The sequence below is a fragment of the Myotis nattereri genome (genome assembly GCF_964212035.1).
Source record: "Myotis nattereri genome assembly, chromosome: 2".
Classification (NCBI taxonomy): Eukaryota; Metazoa; Chordata; class Mammalia; order Chiroptera; family Vespertilionidae; genus Myotis; species Myotis nattereri.
In genome coordinates, this window is record NC_138076.1 from 196,549,598 (window position 1) to 196,576,303 (window position 26,706).

General features: G+C 37.0%; 1 protein-coding gene across 2 annotated transcripts in view; it reads right to left on the minus strand.

Moving 5' to 3' along the window:
* Positions 1-2,506: 2,506 nt before the first annotated feature.
* Positions 2,507-26,706, minus strand: part of NTN4 (netrin 4) — a 110,898-nt gene continuing 86,698 nt past the window's right edge. The window contains exons 6-10 of one of the 2 annotated variants that reach the window (XM_081084455.1): positions 20,347-20,560; positions 19,651-19,766; positions 13,653-13,721; positions 10,139-10,309; positions 2,507-3,937 (exon numbers count right to left, since the gene is read on the minus strand). In XM_081084455.1, coding sequence (XP_080940581.1) covers positions 3,801-3,937; positions 10,139-10,309; positions 13,653-13,721; positions 19,651-19,766; positions 20,347-20,560 — 707 coding nt within the window. In that variant the 3' untranslated portion in view covers positions 2,507-3,800. The remainder of the gene's footprint in view (positions 3,938-10,138; positions 10,310-13,652; positions 13,722-19,650; positions 19,767-20,346; positions 20,561-26,706) is intronic. The other variant, XM_081084456.1, reaches the window with a different exon arrangement.

The following is a 26,706-nucleotide window of genomic DNA, read 5'->3' on the forward strand; positions in this document are numbered from 1 at the left end:
GTGATCACACTTTAGAATATGGCCACTCAGCTGTGAGTATATATTAATAAACTAGAGTTAAATTCAGCATTTACTAACACCCTCTTTTTACCGAACATACATTTCACATTTTGAAAAATACCTATTTGGCCCAGTGCATATTTTTTTCTTTCTCATGACTAACACTCTGCTTTTTCATTATTCGGTATATATGAGCTGACTAGTAATAAATATGATAATTTTTTCATTAAAAAAGTTGCGGTTCTCAAACAGTTATTAATGCTCAAAGGGTAGAGAAATGATTAAATCACTTTGGTGAAAGTGTAGGAAAGCAAGGACAAGGACATGATTTAAAAAAAAGTATTCTCAGATAAATCATTCTTCGAGAGACTGAAAAAACATGTCATGCAAGGCACACCCCTTTGCTTTTATTCCTTTTTTATCATACCAATCTCCCTTGCAAAATTGAGGTTGTTCATAAATATTTTCCTTCCAGGCTGTGGGAAATAAGTCTTGAGTAACTTTGGCTCTTTGATAAAATTAGGTTAGGAGACTGCTTATCATTGAAACAATGAACACAAAAGCAATTCAGTTCTGGGGCCTCTGAAAAACTCCTTAGCAGCCTAGGCAGTGCTCCTGCTCCTTGTTCTCAGGCATTCCAGGGGAGTGGCCAAGGGACAGCCAGCACAAGGCATTTTCAAGGTCCTTTTTTCCCACCCTTTAGAGTTGGTAAGTCTCTGATCATTCAGAAAAGGATTTATTTGGCAAGAATCCGAAGTATCCCAAAGAACTATGTTTATCCATAAGAGGCCTTGCTCTCTGTTTAATATAGCCAGAGGGACATTGCTTTTTGGACTCCTGGTCACATCCCCACAGATTTGACCTCATTTAGTGGACACTATTAAAAGATTATCGTATTACTGAGAATTTCCATTGCATCAAATACTAAATATTAGTAACATTCCTCTCTGGGGAAAATGATGTAATAACAGCATAGACTAGGTTGACCTCAGGCAAATTACACAGAGGTATGTGGAGATTATGCAACTAATCTGCCAACAACCCCACAGTATAGAGAGAGACTTTCCCAGTAATTCTTGAAGTGTTCAGGTTCATCTGAAGCCATAGATGGAAGTTTTATTCGAATATGTTGCCTTGGTACCGAGATCGTTATTTTGAAAGATGCCATGGAGGAGAAAGTGTACATAGAAGTGTGGCAGAATGATGGAATGATAGAATGGGAATGGGGTCATGGGCCAGCTAGCTTATGCTCCATTTTGTTGTTTACTTTTACAAATGCGAAGCACAGGGTTTTCTTTCCCTTTTTCCACTTTGGAAGCCGAATGATGCTCATAAGAAATTAAGACTGCAGCTGAAGTGCTGCAAGTGATTTGAGAATCAGAACCTTAAGAAATAATTATACCAATGACCTAATTTTTGGAACGTTGCCAGAAAAGGTGCTCAAAAGAGCATCTAAGAAAGAGAGGACTGGGAAGACATATTTAGGCTGAACAATTTGGTAAACAATCAAAATTAAATACTTAGTTATACTTTTCCTTGAACTTGCTTTTAAAACAATTGATTACATTTTAATTTTTTTAAAAAAAAATTACACATATAGTACATGATCAACAGAAGAAAGTAAAACAGTACAGATATAAGCAAAATAAAAAGGGAAAATCTCCCTCCTTCTTTCCCCTACAAGTGCAAATACTGCTATAACCCTGCTATCCTTTAGACCTTTTAAAACACTGTATGTATTATAAATGTGTTTTGGAGCGGGGGCTAATACTATATGTATTCTGCAAATTTTTTCACTCAAGAATATAGACTTATTTCTATTCTCTTAAATAAAGGACAGTTGTGTTTTTTAAAATGGTTAATAGTTATTTTAAATAAAGTGAAATGGAAAAGAAGGCAGCTTGGCAATTTTGAAACTTAAGCAAGTTTTATATTTGATGTATTTAAGATATTTTTCTTGGTATGAATTACTTACCAACATATTTTATAAGTAAATGATATCATACTAGATAGTGTTCCACCTATCTAGTGGAACATAAGATAGGAGTAGGAGAGCAACTGAGACATGCTATAGGTGATAAATGTAGATATCATTAGAAAATGTATAGTATAATTACAATTCTATAAAAGGTATGTATACTAGTATGCATAAAAACAATCTAGTAGTATAGAAACTAAAGGCCAACAGCTGTTATCACAGGATAGTTGAAATATAGGTATTTTTCCTCATTATAGTTTTCTGTATTTTCAACAATGAACTTTTATTACTTTTAGAATTAATTAAAAAGTAAATGCAATGCATCTGATAAAAAATTTATGTCTAAGTACTACAGAAGCTAAACTCATCTGAATTAACATCCACTCCATCCCCAAATTCCATAGTAACAGAGTAGAAACACTAGACTCTGGTTTGATTTTCTTAATTTAAGGAATTAGATTTGAGTTCTCTCATTAGAGAAGGCAATCTTTAGCATCATTCAGAGTTGATCAGAAAATGAGACAAAAATCAGGAGATAATATTTCTTTATTACATATTAAAAATTAACAAAGCAATATATATATACATATATATTTTGCAAGTCCACAGGACCTCAGGAAAAATATATGTTCTGTATGTGAAATTAATGTTATGGTACTGTAGTTCATGTTTCGTATATTCAAATACAGAAGAAACTATATGTAGAGTGATTATACATGGGTACAGAAGATGAATAATAATGAAAAGCTGTAATTTTGTGAACTATCACATACATTGTGTCAAAAAAATGAGTAAGTACAAATGACCATATACTGTTAATAAAGAAAAGGAGGAAACTGTTTCAATATTTACGTTTAAATACTAAAACACAAAAATAAAACAAATTCTGTGTCTACAAGAATTTTTAAGTGTATACAGTGCATTGCAAATAAATGAGCTCTTTAAAATTTAAAGTCCATTTCCAGCAAGGTACTCCAAACATAAGCATGTTTTTATACTTATGATTTCTTTCTCTTATTTTAAAGTCTCTTTTTGTTTATAAAAATGTTTCATCATGGCTGATATCTCTGGAATCTAATCTCTAGCCTGAAGCTGAGACTTCATGCAAACATATTCGCCTTTAAGGTTGCATCTTCACATATTTTCTCCAAGTATTCAGAGTAAAAAAGTACAACTTCCTTTATCTGGTCATGTTTGTCCACATTTAGTGGCAGTGCTTCTGTTTCTGTAGGCTTTCTTACACACGCCCTTTTCTTTTTTTGCTGTCAACAGCGTCTCCCAACTCACACAACACAAGTGATAGGTAGTAAAGTGCTTTATACAGAGAAATACTATATAAATGTGGAGAGGTTCCTCTTAACATGCCACAGGGCAAAGTTCACACTCATCACACAAGAGAAGGCTCTTTTTAAGAGACACCTTTTCTGATAGAAGGGTTGGGATTCCTTAAAATCTTATTACTTTAAGTAGCACAAATGTAAGTAACATATCTGAAGCTGAGAGAAGTCCTTGTTATATGTATTGCTCTTAATGGATTATTGTTAAATAGCATACTGCTATTAAAATATTCTTAATAGCTATGAATTTTAGAATCAATTCTATAGAAAACAGGTATCAGCATAGATTTTTTTTTCATTTCTCTTTATGAAACAAAGTGTATTTAAACATGGACCCAAAATAAATAGACAAGGCCCATGCATTGGAACATTTCTATACATTTTGGCACTTAAAAATATTCCAGTTTCATTATTGAGTTCTCCTTTCCATTAAGCTTGTGTTTTATCCATAGAGAAGTGCCATTATGTGCCATACACTTTTATTGCTACTTGCACTCTCTTTTTAAAATATCCATGACTTTTCTTCCAAGAGATGGTTTCCAGCGCTGTACAAAACTTTTCATATTCACAATTAGTTTGCCTGTTCTTACATCCTCATGTCCTGCTACAAGGTACTCTAAACCTAAAAGAGAACAAAAGAAGCTATATAGTATCATAATTTATTGAAGGGGAGATGTGACTTCAGCAATTTTATGTATGCATAGTTAATGGTTTTATATATTCACGGTTGAATTGGGAGTAATCCTATATAATAAAAGCCTAATATGCTAAGTGTCTGGTTGTCCGGTCGGCCATTCAACCAATCAAAGCATAATATGCTAATGATATGCTCAGGCCACTCAACTGCTCGCTATGACGTGCACTGACCAACAGGGGGCAGATGCTCTGACTGGTAGGTTAACTTGCTGCTGGGGTCCGGCCAATCGGGACTGAAGGAGATGGGCCGGACATGCCCTAGAGCCCTCCTGCGGTCCCTCCCCAGCTGGCCAACCTCCTGCATCCCTCCCTGGCCTTGATTGTGTGCACTGGTGGTCCCTCAGCTTGGCCTGTGCCCTCTCACAATCCAGGACCCCTCAGGGGTTGTTGGAGAGCCAGTTTCTGCTCGTTCCCGCAGGCCAGGCCGAGTAGACAATAACAGATGACATGTAAGAAGCATTTATTAAGTGCTTTACATGTATTATCTCATTAATCTTGAAAATAACCTTATAAGTAGGTATTATTTTTCTTCTTGTTTTACAAATGAGGAAATGGGGGCTTGGCATGATCAATAACTTATTCTGTGTCTCTCAGTGGTAGCAGCATTTTGACTTAAGCTCAGGTCTGTCTGATTACAGAACTATTTACTCTGTACTATACCACCCTCTATTGTAAAGAAGTAGGATTCCATGGGCACTTAACACACTGCTATAAATCAGTATTTCTTGGGGACTCACTATGTGTGGTATTGTATAGTAAGGAGAATTTAATGAAAGTTTAAAAACTATTTGGGAAAACATATCAGAAGAGAGCTATGGGTAATACAAAATAGCACATATTTACTAGAAAAAGTTGATGTGCTTTTGGAATATAGGAGGTTTATTTGTTACAAATTTTAAAAAAGATTTTTCTGCTGTTGTTAATCTTCACCTGAGGATATTTTTCCATTGATTTTTAAGGAGAGTGGAAAAGTGAGGGAAAGACAGAGAGAAACATTGACGTAAGAGAAACACATTGATTGGTTGCTTCCTGCATGAGCCCTGACCAGGGTCCAGGCTGGGGAAGAGCCTGCAACCAAGTTATGTGCCCTTGACTGGAATCAAACTCAGGACCCTTTGGTCTGCAGGCCGAAGCTCTATCCACTGAACTAAACCAGCTAGGGCTAAAAAAGATATTTTTATTGATTTCAGAGAGGAAGAGAGAGACAGATAGAAACATCAATGATGAGAGAGAATCATTGATTGGCTTCCTGCCTGCCCCCTACTGGGGATTGAGCCCACAACCTGGGCATGTACCCTGACAGGGAATTGAACCATGACCTCCTAGTTCATGGTTGAAGCTAAAGCACTGAGTAACACTGGCGAGGCTATTTGTTATACATTTAAAAAAAATGGTGAGCACTGACCAGACCTAGAGCTGACTTTGTAATTCAAAATTCTTCTCAGGCTAACAAATACATACATAAAAAAAATATATATATATATGTTAATAAAAAGAAATATGATAATATTCCTCAGTAGATATTTGTAGTCATTTGTAGTATTTTTCATTAATATTATACACTGAGTGGCCATATTATTATGACCACCCCATCAGTACAATGAAGTGAATTAGTTATGCAAATAATAATAATAATAATACCTTGAGAATATTTGCTTAGGAAGTTTTCAATATTCAGTATTTTTGGAAGTGTCAATGAAGTACTGATGGGGAGGTCAAAATAATCTGGCTGGTCATAATAATCTGGCCACTCAGTGTAGAACACAGCAAATAAGTAATCATGTTTATAAAATAAAAATTTCCAACCCAGCCAGCATGGCATAGTGGTTGAGGCCTATCTATGAACCAGGAGGTCATGGTTCAATATCCAGTCAGGGCATATGCTCGTGTTGCAGGCTTGATCCCCAGAAGGGGGCATGTAGGAGGCAGCCAATTGATGTTTTTCTCTCATCAATGTTTCTATCTCTCTAAAATCAATAAAAAATATTTTTAAAAAACCCACAATCTCAGCTCTAGCTGGTTTGACTCAAGTGGATAGAGCATCGGCCTACGGACTGAAAGGTCTTCGGTTCAATTCTGGTCAAGGGCATGTGCCCTGGTTGCAAGTTCAATCCCCAGTAGGGGGCATGCAGGAGGCAGCCAATCAATGATTCGCTCTCATCATTGATGTTTCTATCTCTCTCTCCCTCTCCCTTCTTCTCTGAAGTCAATAAAACAAATAAAGAAACCTCAAATTAAGGGAAAATACTAGATGTTAAAGCTCAATTGAAAATTTCAATTTAAACTCATGGTTTTAAAATACATATGTATACTTGTTTATTCACTGAAATAACCTAGAAAAATGTCATTCAGTGAAATTATTGGTTCAGGAAGGGATTACCAATTGGTGTTAAAATCATTAAATGAATGGTTAATGGGACACGTGATATTTGTATAGTGATTAAGTAACACCACATGCATTATTTTTTAATCTCAAAAGGAAAAAAACAACTTTGGTCAGTGGCTCAGTTAGTTGAGTGTGGTCCCATGTACCAAAAGGTTGTCAGTTTGGTTCCCAGTCAGGGCATATACCCAGGTTGCAGGTTCCATCCCCGTTGGGTTCGCACTGGAGGCAACCATCAATGTTTCTCTCTCATATCGATGTTTCTATTTCTCCCTCTTCCTTCCTTTCTCTAAAATCAATAAAAAACTTTTTTTTTTAAAGGGAAAACAAAAAAGTCCAATGGAGAGATCAGACTGTTATCACTCTAGCTCAAGTGTCAGTTTAGCAACACTGATGATGGGTCATCAGGTCCTATGTGTCTTCTGATGTTATTTGACACAAAGTCCCCAACATGAAGTATATAACACAAAGTGTAATGAATTCAAGCCAAAATGTTTATCTTGATTCTATCAAGCTTGTCTTTAAAGGTTACAGAAAATATTGGAGGTATAGGGACAAGCTAAATGACACCACAAGGAACCAACTAGACAAATGTAGAAGGGTAGGGTAGTCTCCAGGACAGATGGTCTGGTTTCTTAAACAATAACAATTTTTTTCAACAACAATAAAAGGAAACTGTACTTGAATAAAAGGGACTTGAGGGATTTAAAAACCAGATAGTATGTGATCCTGGCAAGGACAAACCACCTCAAAAGGACATTTTGGGATTTGTTGAGAAGTCAGAATATGGTCTGAGTATTAGATTATATGAAAATAAACTAAAATTGAAGATAAAGATCATTAACTGAATAAAGTGGGCTACATATATTATGATTTTATTTTGGTTAAAAAATATGACATGTATGTGTACAAAGAAAGATCTGGAAGGATTTTCACTAAGATATTAACAGAGATTATCTCTGGAGGGCAGAAACGTGAAATTTAAAAATTTCCCCTAAATTTCTATATCTGTAATGTATCTATATATTGCTTCTATAACAATAAAAGGCTGATTTTAGAAGTTTATTGAAACAAGTCAATCCTAAGTTAAAGATAGCTATGATGGCGTTTTCACAAAAAGAGAGATAAAAGGAAAACAATGACATAGCAAGGTTTAGACATTGGGGAGCACAAATGTATGAGGGATTATAAGGTATTTAAATTCTTTAAAGGGTTACCTTAGCTTTTGCATGAGAAAGAATCCCAATCCTGCAGGACACTCAACCAGCTGAGCCACACTGGCCAGGGCTTAAGTGCTGGTTTTGACATTCGACAACATATGATTAATGAATGACTAAAAGTATACATGAATGTAGGGATGGATGACTTTGCAGGTATGCCTAATTAGTTTGCTCTTTTTCCAAAGTAGCAAAGGAAGCAAGTTGGCCTGTTAAGGTTTCAGAATTTTCTTATCAGCTTTCTTTGCCCACAGCTATTGAACTTGTAAAAATGGAAAAACAAAGTGAAATGAAAGAGTGTCTGGTTTTGCTTTGGCAAGTTCCAGTCTTTTCTTCAAAGTGAGTAAACATGTTTTCAAGAATTCTTTGAATAATTGTGCTTATGTTTTCAATTGTGATGAACTCAGTTGATTCCTTGACTGTTTGGCAGAAATCTGATTAGGAAGTATAGTTCACTTCCTGGAGAGTGGCTCAGATGGTCAAAGCTTTTGTTTTTAACGTCTGGCTAACAAACGGAGCGGATTTTTTTCTTCTTTTGCCAAGATAGTAGAAAGTGCTTATAGGAAGAGCCCCTGTGCCTCAATTGTTGGGAAATAGGACACAGATTAATGACTCTTCCTTTCCTGTATTAAAAAATCGAAGATTCTGATTACTTAATTTGTTCTTTGAAACGATATTTATTTATTTATTTAAAATGCTTTCTTTTTCCATTTTTAAAAATTTAAATTAACTTGAATGAAATACTGAAGGCGTAAAAAGGGTGTGAGCGTCTATTTAACAGTAGAAATAAAGTCAAGAATTGTATATCATTGTTTAGATGGTTTGGGTTGAGGTAGATATTTTATTGATAGTTTCTCTCTCTCAGTTATCTGTTTGTTTCCCTCAGATTTTTGTGTCAAAGATCACAGACTTCTTATTAATATAACTGGTTTCCTGGACTTATATTTGGAAGGGATTATATCCAGAAGAGAAATTATACACTTGTTTCAACAGTGCCGTTGAGACACAGAAGGCAACTACACAAACGGAAATACAGAGAATTAAAAAAAAATATTTGATGGCTGGTGTGGCTCAGTTGGTTGAGCATTGTCCTGTGCATCGAAAGGTTGCTGGTTCGATTTCCAGTTGGGGCACATGCCCAGGTTGCGGATTCAGTCCCTGGTGAGGGTGCAGAAAGGAGGAAACCAACTAATTGATGTTTTTCTCTCTCTTTCCCTCTGTGTCTAAAAACATTTAAAATCAATAAAAATATTTTAAAAAATCAATAAAGCCAGTACCGGTTTAGCTCAGTGGATAAAGCTTCGGCCTGCGGACTCAAGGGTCCCCGGTTCGATTCCGGTCAAGGGCATGTACCTTGGTTGCGGGCACATCCCCAGTGGGGGGCCGTGCAGGAGGCAGCTGATCCATGTTTCTCTCTCATGGATGTTTCTGGCTCTCTATCCCTCTCCCTTCCTCTCTGTAAGAAATCAATAAAATATATTAAAAAAAAATCAATAAAAACATATTTTAAAAGTTATTTGTGCTCTGTCCAGTGCTGCTCAGTGGTTAGAGTGTTAGCCATTGCACCAAAGGTCTTGGGTTCAAGACCTGGTTAAAGGCACATACCTGGGTTGCAGGTTTGATCCCCAATTGACATGTCTCTCTTATATTGATGTTTCTCTCTCCCTCTTCCTCCCTCCCCTCACCCCATCCTTTTCACTCTATCTAAAAATTAATAGAAAAATATCCTGGGATGAGGATTAACACTAACAACAAAAAGTTATTTGTTTTTCTAGAACTTACTATTTGGAAACTATGTTACTATTATTTAAGTACTAATGGTAGGCAATGGGGACACTATGATAAAAAATCTAAATCTTGTCCTCAAACTTAATGAGGGAGACAGTTAAAAAAGCAGTTTATGACACAGTATGACGAGTGTACTTATAGAGTGTAAAGGTATGAATCCCTGCAAATTCCACTGCACTTCAAGTTTCTCTAAGATTCTACAAGGCTTGCTTGTTTATTTCTGCTGTTTCTAGTTTAAAACCAGAATGATCACTTAATGAAAAATAAGATGCTAACTTGAGAGTTGTTTCCTATCCAGGAGAAACAGATGCTTCTCGTGCAATAGTAAAAATGAATTCAATAGTATTTGCACAGATGGAATTTTGCATTTGAACTTCCTTTGGGAGCAAGTTCTACCCAGGGAATCGTAATAGGACCTAGCTTTCAGATAAAGTGTTAGTGGCAGATAAATTCATGAAAGTGTTTTCTATGCTACTGACACCTGGAACCAATCTGAGACTTCTCTTTTAGGGCAAAGAATGTTATATTGCTGGATTTTAAAGTATTATACTTTAATACAGCACCTGGAAGAGAAATCGTTTTTTGATGTCAGTTCAAAGAATTCCACTTGGGCTTTCCCCAGACTTCAGATGTGAAAAGGAGAGATGCTCTTTGCAGAGTTTATTTAGGTTGTGGTTCAGAGACTGTAAGACAAACAGCAATTCAGCAGAGAGAAAGTAGAAAAAAATCTAATGCTCACCAGGATTGAGGATTGGACAAGTACAGCCTCTGTTAGTCCATGATTCTGGATATAATGTTCGCTTTCCTCGTAAAATTTTCAATTTGGTAGATTTTAAGACTTTTTTAATCTTCACACTGACCTCAGCATGAGATCCTTTATCATGAGCTGATAAAATCTTTATTTTTAGCACTGTAACAACACAATTCCCAAAGTCAAAATGCATAAAATTTCATATTATCTTTTGAGGTTTGAACAAAAACTTAAATATGCACTTCAGAGTATAATGGAAAAGTGAATTAATGATGTATCATTAGGCTCAGCAATTTGCTACTGGCTTCATCTAATTTATATCAACTATACTCTTCTTAGACATTTACAACTGCTACTCATTCCCATATCACTACCCTAAAAGAATATCGCCATTTGCCTCCTGCAAGTATAATCTTAAACACATTCAGCTATCAACTAAATAGAAAGATGTGTAGGAGGTAGAATTGTTGTCCTGGTTTTTATTTAGATTCTAATTATATTATACTCTTCTGGTTGATTATGTATAAAGTTATGACAAAGAGCAAATGTTACTAACAGTGTATATTTTAAGTATTCTAAAGAGATAAAATAATATTATTGATTATTTAATCTTCTTCCTCTGGTGTAAAATGCAAGCTGACTGGGGTTAGGGAGGCTGTCCTATATGATGGCAGAGCTCCAGTATGACTCATGATTCCATTATGCTCTAAGATCTGTGAAATAGATGGGGGAGGTGTTAAGTAATGGAATAAGTTGGGGAGGGGGAGAAAGTAAACCTAAGGAACAATGGATGCAATATTCTGTATTATTAGAGAGTTCTTACTAGCTTATCTATATTTTGATGAAAGATTGTGTGTAATGAGAGAACCCTATCCTGGCTGGTTCCATATCCATATGACTAGAGAGCTGTCTTTTTAGAATCATCAAGTTTTAGACTTTGAAGGGGTCTTAAGAGCTCATCCAGTTTTGTTTTATGCATGAGGAAGCAAGTTTTAAGAAGTTAAGTGAACTGCTCATGTTTGCATGATTTGTTGGTTAGAGGTAGAGTTTGGACCAGAATCCTGATGGGATAATTGCATGGGATATGTCCCTTCATGTACATAGCATAGTGTCTCACACATAGCCAATGCTCAAGGGCTATTTTGGTATGTTGGGGTATTTTTTCACTAGACTGCAAACTCAGGGAATTTGTCTATTCACAACAATAGCTCAATAAATATTTGCTAAAGGAATGATCAAATCAAGTTTTCCCCCATTAAGGTAGAGAATGTGGTGGAACCATTCCTCGGCGCCCCCCTCCCCTCCCCAAGACTATAGGTGTATAGTACTTAATAAGATCAAGGTATTTCGTTACATCATTAAGAGCATTCAAATTCTCCTAAGCAGAAAGTAATACAGTTGTATTAAAAGATGCCAATGTGGTTGTTTGTAAATTCAGTCAGAGAGCTACTGAATCTATGTGATAATGAAAACCAATTGATATTTCCACTGAACTGACTGACTTTGAACTAAATGGTCTTTTTGTTGTTGCTTTTGAAAGTAAATACAATTCCCTCTAAGTAAATACTTTTCCTTATTTAGGCACTATATATTTCAAAAGTTTTATTCTATTATTTAGTCAAGTTGGCCAATGAAAGGGGAGAAATATGCATGTAATTTTAGATAAGATTTATGAGGTTTTTAACATTTACTTTTTTTTTTTTTATCTCTTATGAGATTAAATACAATGTTATCAAGAACCTAAACACTTGGTTTCAGAAATCATAACTTAAAATTTTCTCTTCATTGTAATGCATATTTCAGGCCCTATAAGTTATGGAACAATATAAAGCCCAGACACTAGTCAAGAATATGTTGGCAAGCCCTAGCCTGTTTGGCTCACTGGATATAGCATTGACCTGTGTCCTGGGTTTGATTCCAGTTATAAGGGCACATGCCCGGGTTGCAGGCTTGGGTTGTGGGCTCAATCCCCAGTAGGGGGTGTTTCTTTCTTTTTTTTTTTTCATTTCAGAGAGGAAGGGAGAGGGAAAGAGAAATAGAAACATCAATGATGAGAGAGAATCATTGATTGGCTGCTTCCTGCATGCCCCCGAACCCCCACTGGGGATTGAGCCCACAACCTGGGCATATGCCCTGACCAGGAATCGAACCATGACCTCTTGGTTTATAGGTCGGCGCTCAACCACTGAGCCATGACAGCTGGGCTCATCGTTGATGTTTCTATCTCTCTCTCCTCTCCCTTCCTCTCTGAAATCAATAAGCATAAATAAAATAAAAAGAATAAGTTGGCAAGGTCAGCTATCCTTAATATTTAATATTTATATTTAATATTTAATGGTAAACATAAAATTGTTTAGAATAGAAGGTAGTAACAATCTGTATTTAGGGTAGTGACATTTTCTTTATATGCTGCATTTTCCTGGTATTTGAAAGATAGAGAAACATAGAATATACATAGAAAGCAGAGAAAAAAACTTAGGCAGTCAGCTCATCTCAGAATATATATCCTCTTACTCCTCAGAAATATACCATTTACTGAGCATCTAGTAAGTGCAAATTAATGTGCTTTTCAAAAATCTCATTTCATGGGGAAGGTGGCATCATCTCTATTTTACAGATGAGGACGTCTGTAGAAGTTAAGTTACCCATCTCATAAACTAGAAATGAAACCCATATAGGTCTGAACCCAATGTCTGAGCTCTTGAAATACTGCTTTATGAAATACTGCTTCAAATTGAGTTCTGCTTTATATTACCTGATAAACTGCTACAGGAATTGTCCAAGTGGCTAGAGCCTTCCCTTTTAGATTACTAAAACAGGAAGCATCCACAAGAAAGGATTATGTGTCATTTTTTTTCTTTTTATTCTTTGCTTCTTCTCCTTATAATATGATAAACTTGCCTTGACTCACCAGGGCATTCCACACCATCTCTATTAGGAAAATCAAGGCCAAGACCAGAATACTGTACTTAATATCCTATATAATAAAAGCCTAATATGCTAAGTGTCCGGTTGTCTGGTCGGCCATTCAACCAATCAAAGCATAATATGCTAAAGATAGCTAAGGCCATGCAACTGCTCACTATGATGTGCACTGACCACCAGGGGACAGACAGGTGACTAGTTGCTATGACGTGCACTGACCACCAGGGGGCAGACGCTCTGACCTGTAGGTTAGCTTGCTACTGGGACAGAGCAAGACAGGCCAGACACACCCTGGCACCCTCCCGTGGTCTCTCCCCGGCTGGCCAATTTCCCATGCCCCTCCCCGGCCCCGATTGTGCACCAGTTAGGTTCCTCGGCCTGGCCTGTGCCCTCTTGCAATCTGGGCTGAGGGACACCCCTGAGTGCATGAATTTTGTGCACTGGGCCTCTAGTTATTATATAAGACTAATGTTTTAACATATTGAGAATGTCACATGCCAGGCCTCCCATTTTCTAGGAAACTCTTCATACTTAATTTGAATAGACTCTCAGAAACATTTCAGGACTTTAGACTCACCATATGAATATTTCATTCCACAGAATGCCTTGGAGTTTTCTAAAACCTGTTCCTTACATTCACATTTACCTACAGAAATAAAATGAGAAATGATGTTAGAAACAGAGAGAAGAAAAACCATCAAGTAAATCCAGGTAACATAACTCTTTAAGACTCGAGTGATTCACACAACATCATCCACAGATATTAAGAAACCATGAAAAGCCATTCAGGAGAAATAGTCACTGCATTGGGCTGTGTGGCTCAGTTGGTTGAGCATTGACCCCTGCATGGAAATGTTACTGGTTTTATTCGGGTAGGGCACATGCCTGGGGCATGCAGGAGGCAGCTGATTGATATTTCTCTCTCTCCCTCTCCCTTCCCCCCTCTCTCTAAAATCAATAAAAATATATTAAAAAGAGAGTAATAGTCACTCTCTGAAAAAAATTCGTTGTTATCCAGTGAAGTATTGACCTAAGAGAAATACAGAAATGTAGAAATACTGATATATTTTAATGCTTGCAATTGATGAGATAAATAGAGTCCATGCTAATGGAATGGAACAACTAATAGATAACCTATAGAAAAACAATTATATTTTTATAATTAATGTTCACCACCACCACAAAAGTCAAATGAAATAAAATAGTTGGGCAGTTCTTTGAAGGTAATGCCATGAAATTAAAATAATTTATTGAGCTCCTATTGTAAGCAGGACATGGTGCTCTAAACTTCAGAGTATATAAATATGAGCAAGGCATGATTCTTGCCTTAAGATGTGCAATTCAGTAAGGTGAATAAAGCAAATATATTAACAGTGATAAGTGTTCTAAGATGGGTGCAATATTCTTGGTTGGGAGGTCACATGTTTAATTTGGCATTATCATATCAAAAATATTAGAATGGAGAGAAAATGAAGGCAGAACCAATTAGAAGCTAGTGAAATTGATGATAACAACAGTAATTAATTTGAGTGCCAGGTATAGGCCATAAACTATATAAGGAGAGTAGGATTCTGGTGAGACACATGGTGATATTGACTAATTGGCTCTAAAGCTTCTCTAGGAATCAGGGAATGAGATTTGCAAGTGGCAAATCACACTGGAATTAAATAGTGAGAAAGAAATCAAAGGTGCTTAAAATGAGCTGTTGTGATTTGTTAAATAATATTGCTTTTAATCTAAAACTAGCAGAGAGGATTACTCATTCAGAAATTATAGTAACTTAAGTGAACAGCCCACAGCTTTTGACAATTCCACCAAAGCAGGACAGTATAAGTACCATGTTATAAAACCTAAAAGAATTCCAAAAGTCATATATTATTTCTCAACATAATGTTCTTCTCCTTAGTCCTTCAGCCTATCTATATATATAAAACCCTAATATGCAAATAGACCAAGTGGTGGAACAGCCGAACAACTGGTTGCTATGACGTGCACTGACCACCAGGGGGTGCGTGCGGAACATGGCGGACGTTGGCAGCAGGTGGCAGAGCATGGAACATGGTAGGCATCTGCTGTGGTGGGATGGTGGAGCAGGTGAGTGGGGGCGCCAGGCCAAGGCAGGGCGATGGTTGCTGTCATCAGGGTGAGCCTCTGGTGGTTACTGAAAATTCTTTGCTCCCATGCACCGTGGTCCCACTGGGCGCTTACACCTGCTGCCAGTGCCAATCCCGCTCACATCCACTGCTGGTGCCTGGCACAGGCCCTGATTGCTTGGCACTGTCAGTGGGTGTGAGTGGCAGCTGCTGGCCTCGATTGCCGCTTAGGGTTTTTTCACCTCCCCCTGCTCCTAAGGGACAATCAGGGCCGGCAGCTGCCTCTTGTACCCGCTGCCGGTGATGGCCCACTTGCACCCACTGCTGGCGCTGGAGCCACTGCTCACACCCGCTGCCGGGGCCCAGCACCAGCCCCAATCGCTCTGGACGGCAGGGCCGGCACCATCAGTGTGTGGAAGCAGTGGCGGCGGTGGCAGGAGCGGGCTGCCAGCAGACGGGACTGGGCTGTGGCAGGAGGGGCCAGGCAGAGTTGCAGAGCATGGGCCGAGACCTGCTCCTGTGCCCACCACAGCCTGGCAGCCCACAGTTCCTTTCAAGGTGCACAAATTTGTGCACTGGGCCCCTAGTAGGAACATATGTAAGTGTGTTATTTAAAGATCTTTCTTTGGCTGCTTTCCAATACTCTCATTTCATATATTAGGACATCAGACATGAAAATTTGCTTTTGAATGAATCTTTGTTGATCAGGCTTCAGCCTTAGTTTTCTTAAAAGAAATCTGGAAAGGGATTAAAACCTGTTTAGATACACTCGGTATCAGAATGCTAAAGGGAGGTTGGAAGAGAGAACATTGCTTACAGTTCTTTGGTACTAAAAGCAGTTTTGTTGTACACAAGGTGAAATTTTATATCTGATGTTCTCTACCTCACAAGAAGTGGTAGAAGTTAAAAACGACTTTTTGGTATAGGACATTATATTCCTAGTTATGGGAACTCATGATAGGTAAATAGGTAGGCAGGCACATATATTTGAGAATAAATCACAATGCTTAGGTAACTGATTATCACTTTTGTACTGAAAAAAAGATGCCCAAGAGTACTATTCAATACCGAATTGAAATATTGCTGTTTAGTAGGAAACTGAACAATGTCTTCTGCAATCTGGAGTTCATCCAGATGAATTTCAGAGGCTCTCTGAGGACATCATAGACCTAACAGCTGTTGTGAACACTAGAGTCTGGAGTCATTCTAATGCCAGCATGTTATGCGCTTAATTAGTGTGCTGCCAGCTCCCTGGTAACAAGATGACTGGCTTAATGAATGTCCTAAAAAATTGACTTTTATAGACTGGCTTAGCAGACAAAGTTGAAGAATTATGAAAATCATTGTGTTAGAAAAATGGCAGGAAGTTTTCAAAAGTGATTATTAAAATCAGAATTCAGACTATGTAGCATTAAGGCAAAAAATTAATGGGAAATATTTTTTCTTTTTCAAATGCAGAGAGAGAAATATGACAATATATTTCCCCGTTCTTCCCACCTTCTTCCCTCTTGTGAATTAAAATGAAACCATTAGGAAAATGATCATAAGATTATGTTAAGTGAAAAAAACTGTGATACGGAATTACAAGTATCAGTGTTTCTCAAATTTGGGTTCTTGATTCTTAAAGGGCCCATGAGTTCTTTTTTTTTTTTTTAATATTTGTTCTTGTAAACTAATGACATTTGGGCACGTATAACTGTAAACATAACCTTTTCTTTAAAAAATATGTTTTTATTGACTTTTAGAGAGAGGGGGAGGGAGAGGGATAGAGAAATAGAAACATCAATGAGAGAGAAACATCATTGATTGGCTGCCTCCTGTACACCCCTATTGGGGATTGAGCACAAAACCCGGGCATGTGCCCTGACTGGGAATCGAACCCTGACCTCTTAGTTCCTAGGTCAACACTCAACCACTGAACCACACTGGCCAGGCCATAACTTCTTTATGAGAATATAGTGAAATTGTAGTATTTAACTCTGCTTCAGCCATACTGGCCTGTTGCTATTTCCAGAATTAGCCAGGCCTAGTCCCACTTGCTGTGTCTTCTACATAAATGTTTTCCCCTCCGTTATCTGTATAGTTGAGCCCCTTACCTCCTTCAGGTTTTTCCCCCTCAAATGTCACCTTTCATAGGACTTTCCCTGACAACCCTATTTAAAAGTATGCCCCTCCCAAGCACTTCTTACCCCAATCTGTTTTATTTTTCTATTATACTAAGCATCATTATATTAAATATTTTATTTGTTTATTAGTTGTCATCCTCCACAAGAATAAAGACTCCTTAGAGGCTGGGATTTTTGTCTGTTTTGCTCAATTACTATAATTACAATATTTGTATATAGTATGGGTACTCAATAAACATTTGTTGGACGAAGGATGAATTTATAAATAACTTCTACAAATTGGTAAGAACATTGCAAACAGGAAAGTCGCAGAAAAAGAAACCTAAGTGACCAAGAAACCATGAAAAGTTACCAACCTGTTAGTAATCAGGAAAAGGCAGTTTAAAATGGCAAGATCCCATTCTATACCCATCAAATTGGCAAAAATTGAGAAGTTTGATAACACTAACTTTAGAAGTCCAATAACTGTTGAGTTAAACTGTGAGTGAATTAATGAGTTAGATTAGTGCTTTTATGTGCCATATAAAAAATTGTTTAATATATACAAAGTATTAATGAGGATGTGGTGCAACAGGATGTCATACCTTGCTGGTGGAATGCAAATTTATGCAACCACTTCAGAGAGCTATTTGCAATATGTGGTAAATTTGACAATAGCACACCCATGACCCAGTAGTGTCTAGGTTGTGCCCTAGAACAGGGTCAGCAAACATTTTCTGTAAAGAAACAGATGATAAAAATTTTAGGCTTTGTGGGCCAAAGCAAAATTAATGATACTATGTAGGTACTTATATAACCACTGAAAGTGTAACCATTTAATCCTTAGAGCAGGTGGAGCTTATAGACTATAGAAAAACAGATGGTAGGCAAGATTTGGCCTGAGGACCATAGTTTGCCAACCCCTGTTCTAATGAAACTCCTTCTCAAGTGCACAAAGTCAGATAAGAGAACATTCATGGTAGCTTTATATATGACAATGAAAAACTAGAAATTGGAAATACCCTAGTAGGCAAACAATGGGAGAATAAAAAGTGGTATATTCATATAATAGAATGGATAAACTAAAAGTTGTACATATTCAGGTCAAAAAATGAAAGTGAATGATAAACACTAAAAATTCAGGTTAGTGGTTATTCTGTGGAGTAAGGGAAGCTACTGGGGGCTTTAAATGTATCTGTAACACTTTAAAATTTAAATGAAAATATGAAACAATTATGACAAAGTGTAAGATTTGGTGACACTAGGAAGTGTGTATATTGGTTATTAAATTATACTAGAGGCCCGGTGCACGAATTCATGCATAGGTCGGGGGGAGGGACCTCAGGAGGTTGGCCGGCTGCGGGAGGTTGACTGTGGGAGCGCACTGACCACCAGGGGGCAGTTCCTGCATTGAGCATCTGCCCCTTGGTGGTCAGTGCGCTTCATAACGACCGGTTGTTCGGTCATAACAGTCACTTAGGCTTTTATATATAGATTATATTATATTTTATTAAAATAAACATATTTTAAAACTTATTTTAAGTTTAATTTGGATTATTTAGTGAACACTTTACAACCAAATGCTAATACAAGATTTCATGCATTTATGTTTGTGTTAAGGTGCAAGTCAGTACTAAATGGAACCACTTGATTTTCTATGAGAAAAGAATAGAGGCAGGAGGGACACAGAAATTATGTAATCCCATCAATATCACAGCATGCTCTTCAAATGAAGGAGCTGATAAACATCATAGGAAAATTGAGTCAGAGGAAATAATAGTATGGACTTGGTAAATTCAAAGAACCATATTTATGTGTTTTGGCTTCAGTAAAAATCACTTTTCATATTCAATTCATGTTGTTAATTTGAATTTTACTAGTTTTATTATTTGGCTTACATTTAGTTTGTAAAATTGTTCTTATTTTCTAGTTATAAAAAAGCTATAAAAATGAGTTCACAGCTTGCCTCTGCTTTGTACATATTAAGTTACACTAGGTAAGAACATTTTTCCTTTAAATGGACCTGTACGTTTCCTAACCTGATATATTGTTAGCTCTCAACTGTGTAAAGCAGCATGTTTTAGAGAGAAGGAAATACACCAAAGTATTAACAGTGGAGTAATGAGATTTGGGTGACAATTTTCCAAATTTTCTATACTCACTACTTATGTTACTCTAATAATTTAAAAAAGTAAAGAAAAGTTTATTAAAATACCTGTTAGTTATATTTAATAGTTTTATACTTATGGGAATCATTACTTTATTAAATGTCAGAACTAAAGAGTTCCCCTATAGGATCCAAAAGGTGTTCTCTGGTTTGTTAAGAATCATTGTTTGTCAAAACCAGACCTGGAAATACATTATATCATTGTCTCACCTGAATGTCGAAGTGCAGAAAATCCTTGCTCATCCTCCCACTCCCAGGTTGATTCACTCTTATTATTAGTGGAATGGAAATCAGGAATTTCATGATACCAGTCTATGTCTGTGCTGCTAATAAAACAGAAAATGATGAAGACATTATTAAGGAATTTCTCAGAACTTGAATGAAATGACTACTTTTATAGAGATTTAAACGTTTTCAGCTACCTTTTCAGAAACAAATAGTGTTTTAAGGACCTATTTATTATTAAGAAGAATAATTTGTTTTGCAAAATGAACTAGACCATCTCTAGAATCTTGCAATAACAAATGACTTGAATCTCAATTTGACAAAAATTCTTTAAAGAGATATGTAAAGCCCGGCTGGTGTGACTCAGTTGTTGAATGTTGACCTATGAACCAGTAGTTAGTTCACAGTTGGATTCCCTGTCAGGGCACATGCCCTGGCTGCCAGTAGTGGGCATGCAGGAGGCAGCCAATTGATGATTCTCCCTCATTATTGATATTTCTACCTCTCTTTCCCTCTCCCTCTCTCTGAAATCAATAAAATAAAATAAAAACACATAAAAAAAAGAGATTTGTAAAGACATCTTTGCTCCACTGATGGCATACAAGATTTTCCATATCACTGCCAGATCTTCAAAAGAACCTGAAAGACACATAGATGAGAACAAGAGCCATGCACATTCACCTGCTGATGCAGTCTCCTGTGAGAGGGTCGCAGTTCCCTGCACAGTCACAGGGCCTGCAGCCGTAGTCTCCGAAGCCCCAGTATCCCACCATACACCTGTCACAGTGTGGCCCTGCCACCCCGGGCTTGCAAGGGCAGTCACCATTACTGGGGTCACAGAAGGTCACTGAGCTGAAAGGAAGGACGGCTGATCCAACTGGATGGCAGGAACACACTACAACAGAGAGGACATACAAGGACTGATGAGTGACTGGATTGTGGAGACTGGGCCTGCCAATCCCAAAATGGCTTCCTTTTGTCTCCGAGGCACATCCTTTAGCCAGTTGGTGTATACTCAGAGAATAAAAGCTAATTAAATTACAGATAAGAAGATAAAATGAGAAAAGCACGTCTGCTGCAAAACAAACCGCATTATCTATAATAATAAAAGCATAATATGCTAATTAGACCAGCTGTCCTTCTAGATGTCCCTGTGGACAACCTTCTGACCTTACGGATGAAGCCAGGGCTGTGAGGGAAGCCCAGGTCCTGGGTGGCAGAGGGCAGCCGGTGCCGGCAGCTGGGGGAAGGAAGGCCTAATGAATTTCATGCATCGGGCCTATAGTTTATTATAAAATTGAAGGCATTAAATATGAATGGATTTTGGTTGGGGGATGGGAATGAAGACAAAGAAGGAGCAATTTTGTGATAAAGGAAAAAAAAAAAAAAGATGAGTACGGTGTTCAAGAAGCCAAAAAAAGATTGTTTCAAGCAATATCAGCTGTGTCAAATGCTGATAGGTCTAAGGAGATGAGGAATGGAAATGGATTATTGCATTTCACAACATGAGGGCCACTGGTGTCCTTGATAGGGACAGTTTCAGTGAAATAGTGAGTAGCAAACCTAATTGAAGCGGTCTTGGGAGAGAATGGCAGTAAAGGAAGTTGAGCCTGAGAACAGACACCTCTTTTGAGAAGATTTCCTGTAAGGGCACAGAAATATAGTGAGAGCTAAACCTGAATGGGGATGTGAACTCTAATGAAGGTGTGAGTTTTGTTTATTTTGTTTTAAGATGGGAGAATTTATAGCATGTCTGGAGTGTGCATTGAGTGGAAAGAAGTTGGAGTTTGAAGTTTATCACACATTTGGAGAGAATGTATACTGTATAGCATGAATGAATCAAACTGCTATGTGAAAACTTTAAAAGAAATCACATATTCCAATATAAACATTTCCTCATTATGAGGTGAATAAACCAATAGTGCCTTTATCACTCAGGTAAGTCAATTTTGTTCTTGACAACATATAGGGGAACCAGAATAAAGACCCACATCTAATGTAATATATGGTATCCCACCAACACCATTATCTTTTTCTCTAATAGAAAATTCAAGCCTTTCTGGGATTTAGCCCCTCTGTACTACCATATATTTTAAAACCTACACATATTTCAGGAATGGCCAGAGAAGAATGTGATTCTGTCACATGGGCTAGTGGATTTCTGTCAATGTGACTTTTTACATAATTACCAGATAAAAATACCACTTGCAAACTATGCAGAAGTAGCTCCAGGCAGAAGGCCCTGACATCTTTCATAGCATACTTTTTCAGACTGCACACCGAGGCTTGCCTTGCATACCGATCTCCTGAAGTTTGTATAGCAGGCAATATCTGACACTCATAATCTACATTTCTTATTTTCTTCCAAAATGCAAATGTATTTCCTTCTTGCTTGGGGAAAAATAAGAGGTTTTTCTTAGATTCTGGTTCAGGTTCTGATTCTCCAAAGTATATTTCTTATTAGTTGTTGATTCTAAAATGTAACTCAAGCACTTAATTTTTACCTATTCATTATGATGAATGTCAAAGTTACAACCCAACTGGAGTGACATAAATCCTACTGCAGCTTTGTCTTTTCTTGTTAGACATGAAAGCCAATAGTAAACATTTGCCCTAAGCTGCTCTCACAACCAAATTAGCAAAACAAAATTAGTTAAAATGACATTTTTAACTCCTAAATATTGTTACAAGATTTCTTTTAAGATGCAAATGACTAATTTAAAATAATATATTCTATACTGATATGTCCTGTTATAAGAAAACCTGAAATGATTACAAAGCATTCAAAACAGATACGATAGAGAAAATGGGTACTTTCATAAACGATTTCACAATAGGTTCCCTTTAAATAATGAATTTAGATACTTGCTAAATGTTACACGAATTTTATTTACAGATATGTGGTTGCATCAATACACCTATTGTGTGAAGCACTGTTTCTCTATGGAGTACAGAAAAGAGGACATGAAGCTGCTCTGGAGTATATTCTACCAGAAAACCTAACTTGTAATGAAACAACAGATGAACATGTTTTCTAAGTAACCTTCTGCATCTGTAAGGCTCTGAAATGAGTATTTGTTTCAACCACAAATGCTAACAATAAATACAGTTGTTTGAAAGTTACCTGTAACATGTCTTAGGAAGATCTCTTAGGAAGACAGAAAATAAAACAAGGACAGTATAATAGACTTGGTAAGGGCACAAACTTAGGAGTCAGACTAGATGAGTTCAAATCTGGTTCTAAGGCTTATTCCTTTGTGGAATTAACCTCCTCAAGACTCAGTTTTCTCACTGATGAAGTAAGAAGTATGCTATAGGTTTGTGTGAGGATTAAATAAGATGACATATATATGTAGCAATGTATCAGGCATTTATTGGCATCAAGTGCTCAAAGAATAAATATTATTATTATTATTACCTAGGTGAAACATTGGTTTTAAAATGCTCACCATTCATTCATGCCTTCACTCACACCTTTGTCAAAGAGTTCTTGAACTTTAGAGTTAACATGAACTATGCTAGGGGCTGAAGACACAAAAACGAGTACAGAGTCACTAACTCTTCAGTAAGAGAAGAGAGATAGGCAAATAAATAATTACAGGGCAGTAAATGTTATAACAATGTAGTCCAGGGTGCATGGGAACACAGAGGAAAGAGCAATAACTGCCTCGGTGTAGATAAGGGTTGTTTTGAAAGGAAATTAATGATCAAACTGGCTTTCAAAATAAGCGGAAATTTCTTGCTTTACACCTGGAAGAAATTTGCAGGCAAATGGCTTTCTCCACGATTCTAAGTCCTATAGAATTAGGTAACTCGCCTGTTACATGTTTCTTTCTTTGGATTAAAAAAAAAAAATCAATCTGCTATTACTGTCCTTTTGTGGATCAGAACATGTAGAGGAAAAAGTAGGGTCTGATCTATGGTCCTGCTGCTTATAGCAAGGTACCCTACAATGTAATGTAGAACTAGAGTCACAGCTATCAACCCATGTGAACATAAGTATGCACAAATGGCAGGAATATAATGGAAAAGTTATGGCTTCCTTTATTCTGATGGGGTTGCTAAAGCCTTTGGTGGTGGAGGCATAGGAAACCATTGCTGTCTTTTCATCTTTATTTGCACCTTCACTAGACTCCTAGGAGTCTGTTTGCATGTCTTTCACTCAGAGAGTGATCCATGATGCCAAGCGTGCTGTAGACTCACCCAGTTGTGTTCAGCATCTTACCCTTTTGAAATTGCCAGGACTCCTTAGCATTACCTTATGACTCTAGCTTTTTGCTATTCTGTTTGTAAAAGCTACACTGGGAGCAAAATACCCTGAAAGTATTTATTTCTGATTTAGCTTTTCTAAAAACAGAACTCAGAGTTCAAGGCCCTCAGCTGGGAAAGAAGCTGTTGGTCAAGCCCTTTCATCATTGTCCAGTGGCCACTCCTCAGTGTGCTGCCCAGGCTCCCAACATTTTCTCCTGAAAAGGCCAAGGCCCTACAGAATTTCTTATGGGGAATTTTTAACGTCAAAGCTATTTTGAAAGCTGTCCAGTTGCCTGCGGAGGTTCTTGGATGACTAGGAGTTAAAGGAGATGACTTTGCATACAACTCTAAACAGAAAGGGGGCAATATGAGCTGTTGTTACTATATTTAGTGTGAAGTTAAATGTTGGATAAAATAAAATCTTCTAGCCCTTTTGGTACTGTTTTCTCCTTTCTTTCTACTACCAACTATTTGTAAACAAACTTTACTCTATACCCCTTTATTAGCCTAGGGAACAGTTTTCTATACATCCTTTAAATGTTATATGCATTGTGTTCAAAGATGTCTAGTTCCATGATGTTAAAGGTGTATGTTAGTTTCAAATAAAGTTATGCTAGAATAAATCTAATAAGAGAATGATCTAAATTAAGATTTGCCTTTCACTTACCAAAATGCAGTGTCTCCTGAGTTACTGTACAACCCACAAAAAGAAGATCCATTTCTGCCTCTATTTAATACTTTAAAATAATTGTAAGGTATTTAAGTATATTTATTATCTGTCTTCTATAAAATTTTAAATGAGTAATGCAAACAAATACAAGTCACACCCTTTAATTTTTAATGCTTCACTATGTGGCTCCTGCGCAGACCCTACATTTGATTTTTGTATCATTCCTTTCCTGTTTACTATTTGTAACTGAACCAGTATATCTCAGAGTTCTTTGACAGCTAAATAGCCAATTTTATATTCCTGGATTGCTACTTCAGTTAAAACTGAAGAAAGTACTTTTGAAGTAAAGACAAATTCTCCTACAGGGAAACTTTTCAGTATAATTTTGGACACAGTATTTTGCTTTGATGATTGGTTATATCCCACATCATTATCTTTTTGTTGAAGAAGCCTCCTGTATTCCCAATCACTCAGGCAGCATCCACCCAGGCACCTAGCCAGGAATTGAGGTCATCCCTAACCCCTTTTTCCTTTGGAGAAAGAACCCTTATTTATTCCATCTATCTTGCTAGTAGCTCTCTCCTTTGAACTGATGTTGCTAGTCCCTGCTATAACCTATCATGGTACCCTTCTCTTCCTAACACTTACTGCAGTTTCCACTTATATACTTACTTGGATAAATGTACTTATAGTCTGTTTCCATGGGGTTAGGAACTGTCTTATTGTATTCTGGAGGCCTGGTGCATGAAATTCATGCACGGGTAGGGTCCCCAGGCCTGGCCAGCCATCAGAGCTGATCGGCGACTTCTGGCTGCCAGCTGGGGCCTTCCTTCCCCCGTCTGCCAGCTGCTGGCCGGGGCCTTCCTTTGTTCTGTGTCAACCCCTGGTGATCAGCGCATGTCATAGTGAGCGGTTGAACTCCCGATCAGTCGAACTCCAGAAGGGACAATTCACATATTAGCCCTTTATTATATAGGATACAGTGACTATGATGAGCCTGCCACATTGTCACCACTGAGTAAATCTATGTTGAGTTTTTAATAATGGATGAATTATAGTCACTTAATAACTATTTCTTAATGATTGATATTCTTCTGGCCTCTAATGTAATCTCTTTATGTTGTATTTTTTTGTTTGTTTGTTTTTGCCTCACTGCTGTTTCTATGGTACACTGTAAAGGCCTAGAAAGTAGGAACCACATCTTTTCATATCTGTATCCTCAAAACCTAGGACCATAACTGACCCACTTCAGGGACTCATTCAATCTTTGTTGAATGAATGAATGTACCTCTCAATAACCAACAACTGTGAAATGATTTATGTTTTAAATGTATATACCTCTCAATAACCAACAAACATGCAATGATCTAGGTTTAAACCTCCACAAAGGTTCATACTATTTATTTATAGGTTTTTAGTATCTTAGCACCACAGCATTTGCAATACTAAGATACTAGAAAAATAAAAAATAAAAACAAAGCAAAACAACAAATTCATAGAAAATTAAAATGCTCAAGTAGAACAGATTATTCTTAATCTTGAGACTATTTCCTACATTTAATGCTTCACTCAGTCAAGTTTTATTATTTATTATATTTAATAAAAGTTCTTTAATCTAACTCTGTAGGAGACATTCCCACCACACTGGCAGCAAAATTTTTTGTGTGTCACATTAATCAATCTGAAATTCCTTTCCTCACTTTCATCCAATTATATCTAATTATGACTCTTTGTTCTAGGGGAGTAAATTATTTTTTGCCACTCCCTGTATCCCCTTACACCTTTTGAGTATGTGTAAAAAGTTATATTCTCTCTGAGAAGTTTCCTAATTGATCTGAGAACATTTATGCTTTTTTATATTTATCTATTAGCATCTCTCTTTTCATGATTGTTTTGTTGGTCTGTTTGGAACACTCTCCATTTACCATCACCTTTCTTGTACTAAGAATTCTTAAGATAAATACAATTCTTTATATTCACACTTCACATGGCTCTTTATCAGTAAGCAAAGTCTTATTCAAAACCCAAAGTGTTATTAAAAAAAAAATCTAAGTTTTTAATATATTATTTTTGGCTCCAGTATGTATATCTGATTATCCCCACCTTTGTTAACTCATTTT